Source organism: Callorhinus ursinus, unplaced genomic scaffold (genome assembly GCF_003265705.2).
Source record: "Callorhinus ursinus isolate GAN/ISIS: 27379988/994484 unplaced genomic scaffold, GSC_fseal_2.0 scaffold15, whole genome shotgun sequence".
In the NCBI taxonomy this organism is placed as follows: domain Eukaryota; kingdom Metazoa; phylum Chordata; class Mammalia; order Carnivora; family Otariidae; genus Callorhinus; species Callorhinus ursinus.
This window is the reverse complement of record NW_027397077.1, coordinates 37,269,823-37,289,555: the sequence shown is the minus strand read 5'-3', so window position 1 is coordinate 37,289,555 and position 19,733 is coordinate 37,269,823. Positions and strand designations below refer to the sequence as shown.

At 40.6% G+C, this 19,733-nt stretch overlaps 1 protein-coding gene across 9 annotated transcripts in view; it reads right to left on the bottom strand.

Moving 5' to 3' along the window:
• Window positions 1-19,733, bottom strand: part of GRM7 (glutamate metabotropic receptor 7) — a 914,710-nt gene that overhangs the window by 281,404 nt on the left and 613,573 nt on the right. For all 9 annotated transcript variants that reach the window (XR_012380942.1, XR_012380943.1, XR_012380944.1 and 6 more), the window contains exon 7: window positions 7,055-7,194. Coding sequence is in view for 6 of the 9 variants with exons in the window: in XM_073901589.1 (XP_073757690.1) it covers window positions 7,055-7,194 (140 nt within the window). In the remaining 3 variants the exon portion in view is untranslated. The remainder of the gene's footprint in view (window positions 1-7,054; window positions 7,195-19,733) is intronic.

The window sequence follows — 19,733 nt, the reverse complement described above, 5'->3', positions numbered from 1 at the left end:
TTTTTTTTTTTTTTTTTTTTTTTTTTTTGAGAGAGAGACAGAGATAGTGAGAAGAGAGCATGAGGAGGGAGGAGAGGGAGAAGCAGGCTTCCTGCCGAGCAGGGAACCTGACGTGGGGCTCCATCTCAGGACCCTGGGATCCTGATCTGAGCCGAAGGCAGACGCTTAACGACTGAGCCACCCAGGTGCCCCTCACTCTAAGTTTTGACTCCTCTTCCCTGGAGCTCCTGCACTGTGGTCTCCAAATGGCTCCCTGTGGCTCTGGAGGGTCACACCCATTGGACAAGAGCTTCTTGATCCCCCAGATTAGCTGACAGATGTCTAGTGGTTCTTTCTATTGGACAGACTTAGTTCAGCACCTGTCCCATTACTACGGTCCTGGCAATTGGCTTAAATAGAATCAGATCCCACCCCTGGTCTTAGGAACTCTTCAGGGCAAACCATATGGCTAACAGGAAACCTGGGGGCTCCTCCCATCGGGAGGAAGTGTGGCTGCTTGCTGCAGGTCATGTCCATCATTCAAAAGTGTTCATATTCTTTTTACATGGTTTCATATATTAACAAAAACCCCAAATGCCTACCATGTGCCGGGTACTTTGCTAGTAGGTATGAAAAACAACGACTAAATTTTGGATTCTACCTTCCAGGAGCTTTCAGTCTCTAGGTGAAAAGTTTAACAGTGAACAAATCACTTAAAAAGCAAACGAGCCTCATATACCTCACAAGATCACAAAGTTGGACTATTTTACAGAATGGCAGATGATTAAGGATCCAGAAAAGGTTAAGTAATATTCATTCAGAGCCTTTTATGTAAAAGGAGTGCAATTCCCTGTAGGAAGATGCCTACTAAGAATGCTTGTTTTTAAACTCTAACTGACATTTCAGTATTTGAAAATTTAACATTTTGGGGCACATCTAATTTCCTACCAATTGCAAATAAATGAAAGACGACAAAAGTCACCTTTATTTCTCAGTACACATAACAAATGTAGAGTTTACTTCATATCATACATTTCGAATTTTTAAAAGCATCGACATTTCATTTTTGCCTTTTTCCTGACATAGCCCCTGATGCCAATTTTTAAATGGTACTGCATTATGCATTTTAAAACACGTTTTTTTCTTCTTCTCCATCCTGGGAACACTACTTATCCTTCAAAGTCCAATTCAAATATAAATCAAATGTAAATACAAAAATTAAATTATACAATATGTGAGCCCTTTAAATGCAATATATTCATTACGGGCCCCTTATCTTAGTCGGTGAACACCAGGCGCAGGGCCAGCCCCTCCTTTATCCTAACATCTCCATTAGCTATCCTCCTTTCTGACACACTGCAGAAGTCTCTTTGTTGCTTTAACCCTTTTCCTGCCTTTCCGCCACGCATAATGTTTTATGGAATCTCTGTGTAGAACACAAGCCTGAGAAAATAAGTCAGGATTATTTCTGTGGAGGTTGCAATGGGGAGAGTAAACGGCTTAGGTCTTTATGATTTCCTTCAGATGAATTCTTGTTCTTGCATAAATATCCTAGTGGCAAACCATGTGCTCATCTCTTAGCCCGAAGAGGAGACAGACCCCAGGGTTACTAGTCCGACAGGCAGTAAGAATGCACGAAGGCATTCTCTAACAGGCAGCACACTCTTAGACACCTAAATTCCAGATACAGAACAGCAGAGCAGTCTGGTCGTTAGGCTGGATTCTTAAAACTCTGATTTCTTGGCTCAGAAACTCATTTGCAATTATTGACCACAGAGAAAGTGCTTGTGAAAATTTCATTTGCTAGAGATGATCTAACTGGGGATTGCAAGAGTACCCCCGAGTCTTTGTAAATGAGGAGAAGTACAATTGTCACTTGAAATGCTTTGTTTTGTTCTATTGACCGCAAGCAAGCAAACCTACGAAACTAAGTTTACCTGAATTACACTCTTGATAGAGTTTTTAACCGAGAATAATTACAACAAAAGGAACATTATGGACTGGGTGGTGTTGGGTAAGATCCCACCTATTGCGTAGGCTGCCTGGGCGTGGCTCTGGCGGTCCAGGATATGGTGCAGGAGTGCCTCTGGGTACTCTATCTCCTCTTTTGTCTTTCCTTTATGATTTAAAGTCAACTTACTGATATCCTAAGGATCCCATAAAAGGCATCAACAGGGACAGGGCCTGTCAAGGCCAATTATCCTAGCAGCCGTCCTAAACTGAATTAACCCAGCCTCCCACCATTCTGAACACAGATGGCCCTCTTTCTGGCTCCGTCATCCACACCTTCAGGTCGCATGTAGGACCAAGCATACACTACTGGATCCATGTGAGAATTCAGGTGTACTGTCTGTTCTTCATAACACACCACTTTCAGCATGAAAAAGTAGAATAAAAAATGTTCCCACCTAATGCTATATCACCTGGATCTAGCTTCCATTAACAAACACAAAAGCCAAAGTATATGTTTGCCCTAACTTTCTGCGCTCGTGAAACAGAGCACTTTAAGTTGGGTAACATTTGGAGTAGTTAGAAAGGAACTATACCATTTCCTCTGAGGTTTTCAAGACCTTGGGTTCTTGGCTATTCTCTTTTCTCTTTCTTTAATGGATTTAAATGTTATTTATAGGTTAACAACTAACTGGTTTTTCTTTTCTTTTTTTTTTTTAATAACTGTAGACCAAAACCGTCTTCTGAGCTTCAGACTTCTATCCAGTCCATTTCGGCTCTCATACATTTAAGAGCACCGACTCAGGATTCTCAATTTTACCCCCCTCTCCCGCCCACTCTGAGCAGTCTTCCTAATCTTATGTGGCTATCATCTACACAGCGTCTCAAGCCGTAAACATGGCGTTCACCTTTTGAATCTTATTTTTTCCTTCAACTCCAGCACTGAATCCATCACTACATTATCCTATTCTTCCTCTGAGATATGTATATGTAAATATATACAGACATGTATATTTTATGTGTTAACCACACGTGTCTCTCCTCACTTCATTACAGCACTACAATCAGCACACTCTCCAAGCCGGTGGATCTCAAAGTGCCATCAGCGTGACACAGGGACTCTTAGAAAGGCAGATATTTGAGCCTCCTCCCAGTCTGAGACCTTCTGGGTCTTAGAGGCCGCTTTCAGACAACAGTTTTGAGCAATGGAAACTTGATCAAGGCAAAGAGGCCCACAGTGACCCCCTGACAGGCCCATCAAGGGACCTACCTCAAGATATTCATTGGCCCTAACTGACTAATGGGGTACTTAACACCAGGCACAGTTCCCTATGTCCCCATACCTCCCTACCTTCCCCCTTTAAAAACAGCCCCCATCCACCGCCTGGTTGCAGTGTCTCCTTTGCTGTCCTTCCCATGGCTCCCTTGTGGTGTATTCCATAAATTTCTATCGCCTTTGTTCTGCCACGGGTAAATCCTTTTCCCACAGGCACCACTAGCTTCCACTCCATCGCTGCCCCACATTTGGGGGCCCCCATCCGGTTGAGACAGACACCACGTGAATCAGAAACCCATTTGCTGGGGGCAGCAATCTATGTTTTCACAAACGCTGTGGATGATCTTGCTACTTGCTGAGGTTTGAGAACCCCTTCACTGACCATCCTACTTCACGTGATAGCTAAAATCAACTCTCAGTTGGTCTTCCTCTCCCACTCTTGCCCCTTCCAACTCATTACCTTCCTAGCAAAGTAATTTTCTATTTCTAAATTTGATCTAGTCACTCCCCTGCTTAATACTTCTCAATGGCTTTTAAATGCACTCAGAATAAATTTTAAAAGTGTTTTAGCATAGCCTGCAAAGGACTTCATGCTATGTGTCTTATCAATGGCTCTGACCTTTCCTACCTCCCATCCTCCTCTCCCTTAGTCACGCCAATGTTAGGGCAGCCTCCTGACCTGCTTGGTGGATCACTCCTATTCCTCACAGTGCTGGCTTCTCATCTGGGAGGTCTCTCTCCACCTCCATGACTCTTCTCACACTTTTGACTCTCCTCACACTTTTGACTCTCCATATACACATCTGTTTACTTGTGTATCATGCATCTCCAATCCTAGATCATCAATTTTGTGAGAACAGGGACCACATTTGTTTTCTTCCCCCACTGTGTACCCATTGCCTCTTGAGATGCATCATAGATGCATTAAAAACAAACAAAAACCTGTTAAATGGCTAATCAAAGGCAATTCCTATGAAGGGTAAAATACAAACCAAAATTTAAAAAAAAATGGTGTTGATATTGGTTATTAAAAATTGTGGGCTTAAGAATTCCCAGGTAATATCTGGAGTTGGTGAAGCGTGGTTGGGATTCTTTTGTGCATGGACAAGTTACACATGCCGGGGATTTAACACTGGTGCAGAGGGTTATGCTAGCAAAGATTAATGCACTATATAATCTTGTGGGTCTTACAATAAGTCCTGAGCAGTTCACATGTAGAGCACAGACCTTGATTCTCTCTACCTTTAGTTCTGGGTGATCCATCTTTGTATCCCACAGGCAATAACCATTCAAAACACACTCTGGGTGTGTCAGCCAGGTTATGCTACTTTGATTCTGCTTTTGATTACCACCCCTTGAGTTTACCTGCTGAATTTTGTTTATTTGCTTGTTTTGCTTTCATTTTATCTTTTTGCTCACAAGTTTAGTGTGCTTTAAGCTCAGGCTAATTTTAGCTTTTTCTTTGCTTCTAGTACTCAGCATTCATCCCAGCCATGGCTGGCACTGGCTGGCTGGCTCCATGCATTCTTAGATGCCGGACCACAGTCCTTTGGACCCGATCATTGTGTGAGCTCACTTGGATGGGAGATCTCAGGGGAGGGAGAACTGGACAGGTATAAACAGGGCAAGGCCAGAGCAATGTGCAAATAAGGTAACTGGCCTGTGGTGGCCTCACCAACCCCCCACTTATGAATAATCCTCTCGTCGAAACCATGACCCCAACTCTCCACCGCTATGACATTAATTCTGTTTTCTACTCTCAAGAAGCCCTGCTCTCAATAATTTCCAAAGTGCCTTCTAAAGGTATAGACTGGTAAATGCTAACAGCATAATTCCCAGCTTTGTAAGATATATTAGAAGGAATTTTCTGGGCTAGGGCCTGTTAGATGGTTCATTTTATGTGCATGGGGCACCCAACCATTTGGCTAAGCAGCATTCTAGGCAGGTCTGTGAGGGTGTTTCTGAATGAGCTGAATATTTAAACTGGTACAGTGAGCAAAACAGATTGCCCTCCCCGCCAGTGTGAGTAGGCCTAAACAAACTTGAGACCTGAAATACAATAAAAAGGCTGAGTCAGAAAGAATCCTCTCTGCTTATCTTCCCGCTGGGACATCAGTCTTCCCCTGACTTCACATACTCAGACTGGAACTTACACCATTACACCTTTGGCTCTCCTGGGTCTCTGGCTTGCCAATTATACATCTTGGGACTTCTCATCCTTCATAGCTGAATGAGCCATTTCCTTAGAGTCTAGCTATCACCTATCTTGTTGGTCCCATTTCTCAGAGGAACCCAGAGTAATTCAGGAAACTTCTGCACCAAAGAAAATCACGTGCCTGTATATACTGTAATATTTATGAAGCCGGGATGTTCTACCCAATTTATAAAGCTTGCCCAGTGTAGCCAGCCACCATGCCACTGCAGGAAGGCACCTGCTGCAGAACCTCTTGAAGTGTAACCCTATTCAGTACAACTCAGCACAGAGGTTCACAAGACCCCTACTTCTCTGACTTCTGCTGCACTAGGTTCCAGGAGCCCAGCCACCAGGCTAGGGCCTGACCTCTTTAAGATCCCTTCCAGGAGAGGAGGAAAATCATGGGAAGCATGGGATGCTGAGCTCCAGCCAGGTTTGGCCCAGCCAGGGTGGAGGTACCCTAGCTCATGTTCTTTACTGCCTGTAAAGATTGGTGGATTTATTTAAATTAACAATAATTTCAAGTAGGACATTGTAAATATTATGAGAAGCACACTGTTGAATGTTGAACCTGAACTATTAAGAAACCAAAAAAAAAAAGTTTTTTAAATGGCCAGAAAACTGTTAGCTAACATCGAGGCAGGCACATTCCAAACAGAACATAAACAACTTCTGCAGAATATAAATGATAATCAGACAAAGACACTCAATGACCATGGTGGAACAAGACAAATAAACAAGGCCACTCCACAACTGGGTCTGCAAGTAGACAGAAACAAGGATACTCTGCAACCACAAATATAATATGTCCCTTCTTCAGTTCTCTAAAGTGCCTACTATGTCTTTTATAAGTGACAGCTCTTGCTTAGCCTTTATCTTCCCATCCCCTACACAAAAATCACCAAGCCGTACTATCATCAACTTGTGTCTGTTTTCTAAGAGGACCCAAACCAAAACTAGCCCTCGTTTCCCTAAACCTCCTGAAAATCACCTACCTTAGCCCCAAACATATAATAAATGACATCTAAACTCCTTCATCATGAAGAGGTTTTGGGGGCAGGAGCTTCTCTTCATGCAACTAAAAGTTAAATAAACTTAACTGCGTCTCACTACAGATGAGCTCCTGATGGTCTCTGGCTGGTGCACTTTGACCTAACCTCCACAAGGAAGTGGCCACTTACTCAAGGTCACGTTTGACAAGAAGAGGAAGAGATTATGGATGTTAACATTGCAATTACTCAGAGAATCTCAGTAAAAACTAAAGTGACTCACTAAAATGCTCTAAATGAAAAAAATACATCACCATATGAAGAAGAAAAGAAACAAGAAAGAAAAGCTGACCAAGAGAAGGATCTTTTAAAGTATTAGCGGGTAACTTGTTTGTTAAGCACTTCAAGCCTCAGGTTAAATGAGATCATTCACGTAAGTGCTGAGTATAATGCCCAGCACAAATTCAAAGCACATTTTTATCATCATAATCATCACTATCACTTATGTTATTATGGATTATCAATCTCTGCAGATGATTTTAACAGGATGCATGCCCACATATATATCCACACAAACATAAAAACAAGAACATTTGCCTAATTGAGCATATTAAAAGTCTGTCTGTTCATCACATAAGCAAAGGGAAAGGAACAATTAGTACTCACATTGAGCTGAAGTTCATCTGTCCACTGTCCAATCAGACGGTAACCAGGGTTGGTGGTGTTTGTGGTCTGGTACTGAAAGATGTCATAACGCCCAGGTGCATCCCCATTTTTGTTAAACATTACTGGGGTGCCTGCACTCCCTGAGGAAGACAAGAAAATGCCAGATTTTATAATTGAGATTCCCTCTACCTCTTATGCCTTGGGTGATGGTCTGGAGACCTGCTGATGAGCACGGTAGCTAGTAGATAACCCCACTGTTTAATAGGCTCCCCCCTAGATGGGCAATGGGTAACCCATGGGCGGGTCATCACTATGGCCTGTGGATGCTTACTAGAGAAGGTGGGAAGGTGACCTGCTTCCCCCTTTGAACAGTTCTATTTCTCAATATTTCTTAGTATTCTATGCTAATCTTTCCCCCTTGTGGAGAAAATTAAATGCATTATTTCCCAGAGACCATCTTAAGTTGTATTATTATTTTAGTTTCCACTTAATTATCAATTGTGGTTAGTAAAGAACCATTTCAAAAATAATACCTTTTTAAAAGGAAATCTAAGAGAATTAAAAAACAAAGAACAAAGTTTACTTAAATATGTACTTGGATATTGATTGCATTTAAACATATTTGTTGCTGACCATGTCTAATTTATATGATAACCAGTCTAAAATGCTTAGCAATGTACATGGAAAGTATTTAATAAATATTAATTTTTTTCTCAATCTGCTATGTGGGTCTTCTTTAAAATGTGGGTCTTAGATGAAACCCATTATTTTGGCAGAATTAGACACTGAAGTCAACTTAAAAAGACTGATACATTCATCGAGAGAGAGAGAGTGTGTGTGAGTGTGTGAGTGTGTGTGTGTGTCCATGTGTATCCTTTCAACGTTAGATGTGAATGAAAAACTCCTTAGTATTAACCACATGGAACAACTGGCAAATCATACACAGAAAACAAAAGATGTGGGTTTGGGTTACTTTCAGCAAGAATTACAAAGGAGTCATCAAAAGTTAGCAAACTGAGTGCTGTTTCTCTCATGATCCCTTGGAAACAGGATAAATACCACTGGCCTCAGGGTATATGACTAGTATCTGTTCTCTAAGTTAATACTGGATTGATATTTTTCAGAGGAAACAATGATATAGTTCCTGTCTTCTACAAGGAAGTTAACGATCATTTATAAGCTGAAACAGAATCACTAAGAACAAAAATTCATTTTGTTATTTTTTTGTTGGAGAGGGGTGGAGTAAATTCAGGTAATGAACATGAAGCCTTTTGGAGAATATTCATTATAAATTTAAGACCCAAATAATTGCAAAGTTCTGCATTTGGTTAGCAAAGTCATTAGCTTCTGCAGAAGCTGGGCCCACATGGTATTTGCATTAATAACATGGATGGGGGGCGGGGAAGTCATGTTAACTAGAAAAGAGTAAACAAGCTTAAAACAGTTAAAAAAAAAAAAAAAGCACACCTATACTTAAGGAAGCATGTGTGATGCTGAGTGGCCACACATGAATAATCACTCAACAAAAGAACAGAGTTAGAAAATGGATCCAGACAGAGTGACAACATATTAGGTCATCAGAGACATACAGAATTGCAATCCTATGCTGAAAGTTACCTCTAGTAGAAGAGGGAGTTCAATATATAGGCAGGATTCAGGAACAGTGAAAGAACTCCGCACTATCCTACAATTGTCAAGCATAGGATTTTATAATTCTTTGGTATTGAAAATGAAAAAAAAAATGGAGCTTATAGTAGGTTCAGTAATGGCTCCCCAAATATTTTCATGTCCTAATCCCCAGAACCTGTGAATGTTACCACACAAAATGAGAGATTTTTGGAAATATGATTAGGGATCATGAAATGGGAGAAGACTATCTTGGATTATCTGGGTGAGCCCGGTGCAATCATAATGATCCCTATAGGAAAGAGGGAACAAGAATCAAAGGAGGAAGGAGTTATAATGGTCAAAACAAGAAGTTAGAGTGATGTGAGGAAGGGTTCATGACCCCAGAAGGGCAAGTGGCCCTCACAAGCTGGAAAAATCAAGGAAACAGATTCTTTTCCAGAGCCTACAGAAGGAACCAACCCTGCCTTCACCTTAACAAAGCCTGGTGAGACCTGTGTCAGACTCCCAAACTACAGAACTGTAAGAGCATAAATTTATATTGTTTAAGCCACTAAATTTATGGTACTTTTTTAAAGGCAGCAATATGAAATTAATAAAGAGCTGGAGGACACAGAACATCAAACTTCCTAATTTCACAGGTGACAAAGTATACTTAGGTTCAAAAAGGGTAAGTTCCTTGCCCCAGAGTGACTCACCTAACTAAACTAAAATAGTACTAAATAACTGGCTTTAGAATCCCCAAGAAGGGGTTTAAATTCCAGAAACCACCTTCTAAGTGTGACTGTTACCACATTATTCATTCTCCTTTAGCTTCTGACTATCCCTGTTGGGTTAGTGTGGATTCAATGTAATAAAGTATATCAACTGCTTAGTTCTATGCCTTTTACAAAACAAATGCTCAATAGATGGGAATGATTTTATTGTTTTTGTTTTTAAAACAAGCTCTGGCCAGTTTTATTAAAGAAAAATTTGGGGTGATTTACTTTTCACCAGTCTGTCCCAGCATGCTTCTAATGATATCGAATCACCTGGATCAGTGCTAGCCAGTGTGCCTTCTCTGTAGTATTTGCCATATGCTGTGCCCATCTCAATATTATTACCGCTGTAGTGATGATGGACACCAGTTTTAGCCAACAGGGCATAGTACTCTATTTCTGATTTCCTCAGAGCTGGACAGTTGTTGGTGAGGATGACCAGCTTTGCTTTGCCATGTCTGATTGTTTTCAGAGTCTGCTTGTACTCTAGCACACACTTTCCACTTTTCATAACAAGTTGGAGCCTAGGTTGATCCACTCCAGTGACTTTTTCATCTTCTTCATGGCCACCATCTTCCTCCCTTAGGTGAGGGACAGCCCCATCAAGAGTAGACGCCAAGAGGAAGGAGCAAGATGGTGGAGAAGGAGGAGACCTAAATTTCATCTCATCCCAGGAATTCAGGTACTTAGGGATCAAACCATTCTGAACACCTACGAACTCAAGAAGAGATCGAAGAACAAAATAGCAGCAACTCTCTGAACAGAAAAGCGACCACCTTCTGGAGGGTAGGATGTGCATAAAAGTGAATCCGAGGCAAAATTCAGGAAGATAGACAGCGGGGGCGGCGGGGGGGGGGGGAGGCTCATTCAGCCGCTACCGGCAAGTGACAGAGCAGCGGAGCACAAAATTGGAAGATTTAGAAGTCGGCTCCGCTGAGGGATGTCGCTCCAGTGGCTAAGCGGGGGGTGGAACCCTCGCTGGGACAGTGTGGTCTCAGGACCCTGGGGTCACAGAAAGACTGGGGGTGTCTGAGTGCAACAGAGATCCCAGGTATTGGAGCAGGGAAGCCGGCTACAGAGACGGAGCCGAGGAGTGGGCTCTCAGCTCGGGGTTGCCATAAACTGTGATCCGCGGCACAGTCGGGCCACTACTCCTCCGGCAGGGACCCAACAAGAGGCAGAGCCGGGGAGACTCCCCTTCCTCCCCCAGGAGGAGCGGCGCGGGAGTGCACTGCAGGGATCTGCTGGGTTTGGAGACTCCACACGGGGTCAGGTACCAGAGATGGAAATGCTTGGTCACAGGCTGGGTAAGCACGGAGTGTGACCGGAGACTGGGGAGAAGAGAGTGACTGATTGCTTTTCTCTGGGGGCGCACTGAGGAGTGGGGCCCTGAGTTCTCAGCTCCTCCGGGGTGGAGATTGGGAGGCCGCCATTTTCACTCTTGTCCTCCAAAGCTGTACAGAAAGCTTGCAGGGAACAAAAGCTCCCGAGAGCAAATCGGAGCAGATTACTTAGCCTGGACCAGGCAAGGGCGGGGCAATTCCACCTCCGGCAAAGACATTTGGGAACCATGGCAACAGGTCCCTCCCCCAGAAGATCAGTAAGAACAGTCAGCCAAGACCAAGTTTACCAATCAATAAGAACGGCAGAATGCCAGCACTAGGGGAATATTGCACATAGAATTCATGGCTTTTTTCCCTATGATTCTTTAGTCTTTCAAGTTAATATATTTTTTTAACTTTTTTTCTCAATTTTTCTTTTTCCCTTTTTCAACCAACATCTTATCAAACCCTTTTTTTAAAAACCTTTTTTATTTTTCATTTTTAAAGCCATATTCTATCCCTTCATAGTAGTTAACATTATTTTTGGTATATATATATATATATATATATATTGTGTTCTTTCTTAAAATTTTGGAATAAACGTTTTTCTAACAGATCAAAATATACCCTAAATCTCTAGTGTATGGCTTTGTTCTAGTCTCCTGCATGATCATATTCTCTCCCCCCCTTTTTTTTAAATCCTCTTCTTTCTATTTTCAACCAACTTCTGATCAATTCCTTTTATAAAATCTTTTATAATTTTCATCTTTACAGTCATATTCCATCCCTTCATTGTATTAACCCTCATTTTTGTATATATATAAGGCTTTCTTTCTTTAAAATTTTGGGAGGCACTTTCATCTAACAGGCCAAAATACACCCAAAATCTAGTGTGTGGCACTGATCTATGCATCGGCCTGAAGATATTTGAGTATATTCTGGTTTTTTGTTTTGTTTTGTTTTTGTTTGTTTTTATCTTTTTATTTGTCTTTTTTTTTTCCCTTTTTTCTTTCTTTCCCTTTCTTTTCCCCCGGTTTCAGGTCTCTTCTGATTTGTTTACTGTGTATTTTCTGGGGACACTGTTACCCTGTTAGCATTTTGTTCTCTCATTAATCTATTCTCTGGACAAAATGACAAGACGGAAAAAAATCACCTCAAAAAAAAGAACAAGAAGCAGTACCAAATGCCAGGGACCTGATCAATATGGACTTTAGTAAGATGTCAGAACTAGAGTTCAGAATGACGATTTTAAACGTACTGGCTGGGCTTGAAAAAAGCATGGGAGATATTAGAGAAACCCTTTCTGGAGAAATAAAAGAACTAAAATCTAACCAAGTTGAAATCAAAAAGGCTATTAATGAGGTGCAATAAAAAAATGGAGGCTCTGACTGCTAGGACAAATGAGGCAGAAGAGAGAATTAGTGATATAGAAGACCAAATGATGGAAAAAAAAGAAGCTGAGAAAAAGAGAGATAAACAACTACTGGATCACAAGGGAGGAATTCGAGGCATAAGTGATACCATAAGATGAAACAATATTAGAATAATTGGGATCCCATAAGAAAAAGAAAGAGAGAGAGAGGCAGAAGGTACATGGAACAAATTATAGCAAAGAACTTCCCTAATTTGGGGAAGGAAACAGGCATCAAAATCCAGGAGGCACAGAAAACCCCTCTCAAAATCAATAAAAATAGGTCAACACCCCAACATCTAATAGTAAAACTTGCGAGTCTCAGAGACAAAGAGAAAATCCTGAAAGCAGCTCGGGAGAAGAGATCTGTACCCTACAATGGTAGAAACATTAAACTGGCAACAGACCTATCCACAGAGACCTGGCAGGCCAGAAAGGACTGGCATGATATATTCAGAGCACTAAATGAGAAAAATATGCAGCCAAGAATACTATATCCAGCTAGGGTGTCATTGAAAACAGGAGAGATAAAAAGGTTCCAGGACAAACAAAAACTAAAAGAATTTGCAAACACCAAACCAGCCCTCCAAGAAATATTGAAAGGGGTCCTCTAAGCAAAGAGAGAGCCTAAAAGTAACAGAGACCAGAGGAACACAGACAATATACAGTCACAGTCACCTTACAGGCAATACAATGGCACTAAATTCATATCTTTCAATAGTTACCATGAATGGAAATGGGCTAAATGCCCCAATCAAAAGATACAGGCTATCAGACTGGATAAAAAAACAAGACCCATTGATATGCTGTCTGCAAGAGACTCATTTTAGACCCAAAGACACCCCCAGATTGAAAGTGAAGGGGTGGAAAACCATTTACCATGCTAATGGACACCAAAAGAAAGCTGGGCGGGCAATCCTTATATCAGACAAATTAGATTTTAAAACAAAGACTGTAATAAGAGATGAGGAAGGACACTATATCCTACTTAAAGGCTCTATCCAACAAGAATATCTAACAATTTTAAATATCTATGCCCCTAACATGGGAGCAGCCGATTATATCAGCCAATTAGTAACAAAAGCAAAGAAACACATCGACAATACAACAATACAATAATAGTGGGGGACTTTAACATCCCCCTCACTGAAATGGACAGATCATTTAAGCAAAAGATCTACAAGGAAAGAAAGACTTTCAATGACACACTGGACCAAATGGACTTCACAGACATATTCAGAACATTCCATCACAAAGCAACAGACTACACATTCTTCTCTACTGCCCATAGAACATTCTCCAGAATAGATCACATTCCAGGTCACAAATCAGGTCTCCACCAGCACCAAAAGATTGGGATCATTCCTTGCATATTTTCAGACCACAGTGCTTTGAAACTAGAACTCAATCACAAGAGGAAAGTCGGAAAGAACTCAAATACATGGAGGCTAAAGAGCATCCTACTAAAGAATGACTGGGTCAACCAGGAAATTAAAGAAGAATTTTAAAAATTCATGGAAACCAATGAAAATGAAAACACAACTGTTCAAAATCTTTGGGATACAGCAAAGGCAGTCCTGAGAGGAAAGTATATAGCAATACAAGCCTTTCTCAAGAAACAAGAAAGGTCTCAAATATACCACCTAACCCTACAACTAAAGGAGCTGGAGAAAGAACAGCAAATAAAGCCTAAACCCAGCTGGAGAAGAGGATAAAGATCAGAGCAGAAATCAATGAAATAGAAACCAAAGGAACAGTAGAAGAGATCAATGAAACTAGGAGCTGGTTCTTTGAAAGAACAAGATTGATAAACCCCTGGCCATACTTATCAAAAAGAAAAGAGAATTGACCCAAATAAAAACAATCATGAATGAAACAGGAGAGATCACAACCAACACCAAAGAAATACAAACAGTTATAGGAATATATTGTGAACAACTATGTGCCAGCAGATTAGATAATCTGGAAGAAATGGATGCATTCCTAGAGATGTATCAACTACTAAAACTGAACCAGGAACAAACAGAAAACCTGAACAGACCTATAACCACTAAGGAAACTGAAGCAGTCATCAAAAATCTCCCAACAAACCAAAGCCCAGGGCCAGATGGCTTCCCAGGGGAATTCTACCAAACATTTAAAGAAGAATCAATACCTATCCTTCTGAAACTGTTCCAAAAAATAGAAATGGAAGGAAAACTTCCAGGCTCGTTTTATGAGCCAGCATTACCTTGATGCCAAAACCAGACAAAGATCCCATCAAAAAGGAGAATTAAGACCAATATCCTTGATGACCATGGTTGCAAAAATTCTCACCAAAATAGTAGCCAATAAGATCCAAAAGTACATTAAAAGGATTATTCACCACGACCAAGTGGGATTTATCCCTGGGCTGCAAGTTTGATTCAACATCTGCAAATCAGTGTGATACAGTACATTAATAAAAGAAAGAACAAGAACCATATGATCTTCTCAACAGATGCAGAAAAAGCATTTGACAAAGTATAGCATCCTGTCTTGATCCAAACTCTTCAGAGTATAGGCATAGAGGGTACATACCTCAATATCATAAAAGTCATCTATGAAAAATCCATAGCAAATATCATTCTCCATGGGGAAAAACTGAGAACTTTCCCCCTAAGGTCAGGAACGTGACAGGGATGTCCAGTATAACCACTGCTTTTCAACATAGTATTAGAAGTCCTAGCCACAGCAATCAGACAACAACAAGAAATAAAAGGCATCAGAATTGGCAAAGAAGAAGTCAAACTTTCACTCTTTGCAGATGATATGATACTTTATGTGGAAAACCCAAAAGACTCCACCCCAAAACTGCTAGAACTCATACAGGAATTCACTGAAGTGGCAGGATATAAAATCAACGCACAGAAATCAGTGGCATTCCTATACACCAACAACAAGACAGAAGAGAAACAAATCAAGGAGTCGATCCCATTTACAATCGCACCCAAAACCATAAGATACCTAGGAATAAATTTAACCAAAGAGGCAAAGAATCTGTACTCAGAAAACTATAAAATACTCATGAAAGAAAATGAGGGAGACATAAAGAAATTGAAAAACGTTCCATGCACATAGATTGGAAGAACAAATATTGTGAAGACATCAATGCTACTTAGAGCAATCTACACATTTAAGGCAATCCCTATCAAAATACCATCTACTTTTTTCAAAGAAATGGAACAAAGATCCTAAAATTTTATGGAACTAGAAAAGACCCTGAATAGCCATAGGAATGTTGAAAAAGAAAAGCAAAGTGGTGGCATCACAATTCCGGACTTCAAGCTCTATGACAAAGCTGTCATCATCAAGACAGTATGGTACTGGCACAAAAACAGATGCATAGATCACTGGAACAGAATAGAGGGCCCAGAAATGGACCCTCAACTCTATGGTCAACTTATCTTCAACAAAGCAGGAAAGAATGTCCAATGGCAAAAGTCTCTTCAATAAATGGTGTTGGGAAAATTGGACAGCCACATGCAGAAGAATGAAACTGGACCATTTCCTTACACCACACACAAAAAGAGACTCAAATGGTTGAAAGACCTAAATGTGAGACAGGAGTCCATCAAAATCCTAAAGGAGAACACAGGCAGCAACCTCTTTGACCTCAGCCGCTGCAACTTCTTCCTAGAAATATCGCCAAAGGCAAGTGAAGCAAGGGCAAAAATGAACTATTGGGACTTCATCAAGTTAAAAAGCTTTTGCACGGCAAAGGAAACAGTGAACAAAATCAAAAGACAACCGACAGAATGGGAGAAGATATCTGCAAATGGCACATCAGATAAAGGGCTAGTATCCAAAATCTATAAAGAACTTATCAAACTCAACACCCAAAGAACAAATGATCCAATCAAGAATTGGGCAGTAGATATGAACAGACATTTTTCCAAAGAAGACATCGAAATGGCCAACAGACAAACGAAAAAGTGCTCAACATCTCTCAGCATCAGGGAAATCCAAATCAAAACCTCAATGAGATACCACCTCACACCAGTCAGAATGGCTAGAATTAACAAGTCAGGAAATGACAGATGTTGGCGGGGATGCAGAGAAAGGGGGACCCTCCTACACTGGTGATGGGAATGCAAGCTGGTGCAGCCACTTTGGAAAATAGTGTGGAGGTTTCCCAAAAAGTTGAAAATAGAGCTACCATACGATCCAGCAAATGCACTACTGGGTATTTTCCCCAAAGATACAAATGTAGGGATCTGAAGGGGTACGTGCACCCCGATGTTTATAGCAGCAATGTCCACAGTAGCCAAACTGTGGAAAGAGCCAAGATGTCCAACGACAGATGAATGGATAAAGAAGATGTGGTGTATATATATACAATGGAATATTATGCAGCCATCAAAACATGAGAGACGATGGACTCTGAAAAACTGAGGGTTCTAGAAGGGAGGGGGTGGGAGGATGGGTTAGCCTGGTGATGGGTATTAAAGAGGGCACGTTCTGAATGGAGCCCTGGGTGTTTTAAACAAACAATGAATCATGGAACACTACATCAAAAACTAATGATGTAATGTATGGTGATTAACATAACAATAAAAAATTTAAAAAAATACATACTAAAAGGAATGAAATCTTGCCATTTGCCAACGACGTGGATGGAACTGGAGGGTATTATTGCTGAGCGAAATAAGTCAATCAAAGACATGTATCATATGACCTCACTGATATGAGGAATTCTTAATCTTAGGAAACAAACTGAGGGTTGTTGGAGTGGTGGGGGGTGGGAGGGATGGGGTGTCTGGGTGATAGACATTGGGGAGGGTATGTGCTATGGTGAGTGCTGTTTATTGTTTAAGATTGTTGAATCACAGACCTATACCTCTGAAACAACGTATTATATGTTAAAAGACGAAAAAGAAGAAGATAGCAGGAGGGTAAGAAAGAAGGGGGTAAATCGGAGGGGGAGACGAACCATGAGAGACTATGGACTCTCAGAAACAAACTGAGGGTTCTAGTGGGGAGGGGGGTGGGGGGATGTGTTAGCCTGGTGTTGGGTATTAAAGAGGGCATGTACTGCATGGAGCACTGGGTGTTTTAAACAAACAATGAATCATGGACCACTACATCAAGAACTAATGATGTAATGTATGGTGATTAACAAAATAATAATTAAAAAAAAGAGTAGATGCCAAGATGGCCAGGAGGGACAAAGGAAAGACTTTCATTTTTATCATTGTTTTATTTGCTGGTATCTCAAGACCAGAACACCTGCCTTCAGGTATTCAGGCTGTCTTTTAGTGCGCCAAAGTTGTCTCCCCTAACTGGTAGCCTATTTGAATTTCTCCTTCAGTGTAAACTTTATTTTCTAACAAGCAGACTAGAGGCCATTCTGAAGATGGGCACTGATCTATGAACAACACTGCTCCGGTCCCAGCAACTTGAGTCAGTGGGTGCATCTTTGTGTGGCCAAGGGCAATATTTCAATTTGTTCCTCCTATGTCTTATCTGAATACTATCCTCAGAGCCCCACAAAGGCACCCAATTTTATCACAATAGAAAGCTCTTAAGCCCTCTCCATGTGCTCATCAACACAAGCTTTTCCAGTAGAGAGAGAGGGGAGAAAAAAAAAATACAGATAAAACATCAATAACAAAAACAGCTTTTTAATACTGCCTTTCTGCTTTCATGGAGCCTTCTAAGTATAAAGAGAAGAAACGAAATCTGGATTCCACATGTTATTAGCAAGAAAGTGAGAATCCTATCATTTTGCAGGAAGATATTAATATTCATAAGCTCACCTTTCTTTCTTTCACATTGGATAGTAGGATTCATGTGCTTCGCTGTAATTCTATGGCTTCTATTCATTAAATAATATGACTTGAGCTTTTCATAGTCTGGGCAGAGAGAGCAAGAATATTGGAGGCCTGGGGCTCCAAAGGATCTCTAGCTCACCAGTTAAATATTCATCAAACTAGGACACACTGCCTAATCTTTCTCTCCTCTTAGAATCTTTGTTAGGAGAAATGATTCTTGTCATGCCCTTTCCATTCTCATTAAAGTTCACGCTTTAAAAAAAATTAAGGCAGAAGAGCTGAATACTTTATCTAAGTGATGACTTGTAATAGCATATTGTGTGGCTTTGACCTTTTTGATGGATTCTATAATGCAACTGGCTTATTATTTCCAGGTTTTTTTCTGCCATAGCTCCTATTTAACAGTATCCCTGAACTTCTTGAAAGAGAATAAAGGGGATTATGTTCAATGAAGACTTGAAGACTATATTAAAAAAAAAAAAAAAAGATCAAAGAAGTCCAGAGAACAGAAAGAAGTTATCAAAAGAGAAGTGATCACCTGTAGAAATGTCTACAGGTATCAGGGCCAGAACACAAGTATACAATGGTGAAGGAAACAGGGCCACTTGCCAAACTGGGGTACTGAGAGGAAACCAGATGATAGAAGGTATTTGTCTTTAATCTCCTCTACTGAATTAGAGTATCTGAATGAAACTCCTTTCTTCTAGGACAGACAAGAATTTGGGATCTAGATTGCCCAGATGATGAAAGAGTCCTTTGCATCAAGGTATTTAGAAGTATTTTTCTCTCATTTCTCTCTTTACCACCCCATACACAGATTCCAAAAATTCAGCATTGATTTGTGTTTAATCATTTATTGCTACTCAACAAACCACCCTAAAAATTAGTGCTCCAAATAATGACGACCTGTATTTTGAAATTTGAGCTGGGCTCAGTGGGGACATCACCCCTCCGGTCCTCATGTCAGTGGGGGCAGCTTGAAGCTCACATGCCTGATAATTGATGCTGGCTGTCAGCTGGGCTCTCAGCTGGGGATATGGCTAGAATACCCTCAAATGGCCTGTTTGAGTTCTTGGCTTCCTCCCAACATGGTAGCTGTTTCCATAATACTAATGTTCCAAGAGTACCAGGCAGCGGCCCCGTTACTTCTATGCCTTAGAAGTCACATAGTGTCACTTCTGCATCAGTCACAGGCTCATTCAGATTCAAGGGGAGGAATCCCAGATCTTAACTCTCAATGAAGGAAAGCTAACTTCATTTTTCAAGAACACATGAGATGTGTCTTCCTTACAAAACATACCCCAATCCAATTCATTCTTTGGAAACCAACAAATGTAGATATAGACACACTTCAGGTTAACTGCTTCACAATACAGCCATTCTCTAAGATTAGGTATGTGAGATAACAAATTTGTTAAATTTACATCTGCAAGTAGTGACATCTAGTTAATGGGCCAACACAGAGATAACTAAATCAAATTTAGACTCAGGTCATTGCATTCATTTGGGATGCAGGAAAAAATGGCTGTAAGTGATGAAGACAAAATTAGCCACCTTTTCTCTTGGTGCATAAAAGGAGGTTAAGTACTTAGTGAACCTATAACAATACTTTCTGGGTATTTTCTTATTTCCTACATTGATGCTTTGGTAAATGTAAATTTCAGAATTATTAAATTGTACTCTACTGGTCTGGAACAAAACTCCCAGGGGTACAAAAAACTTCAAACTAAAGTAACATAAGAACACAATCATTGAGACAAAAAAAAAAAA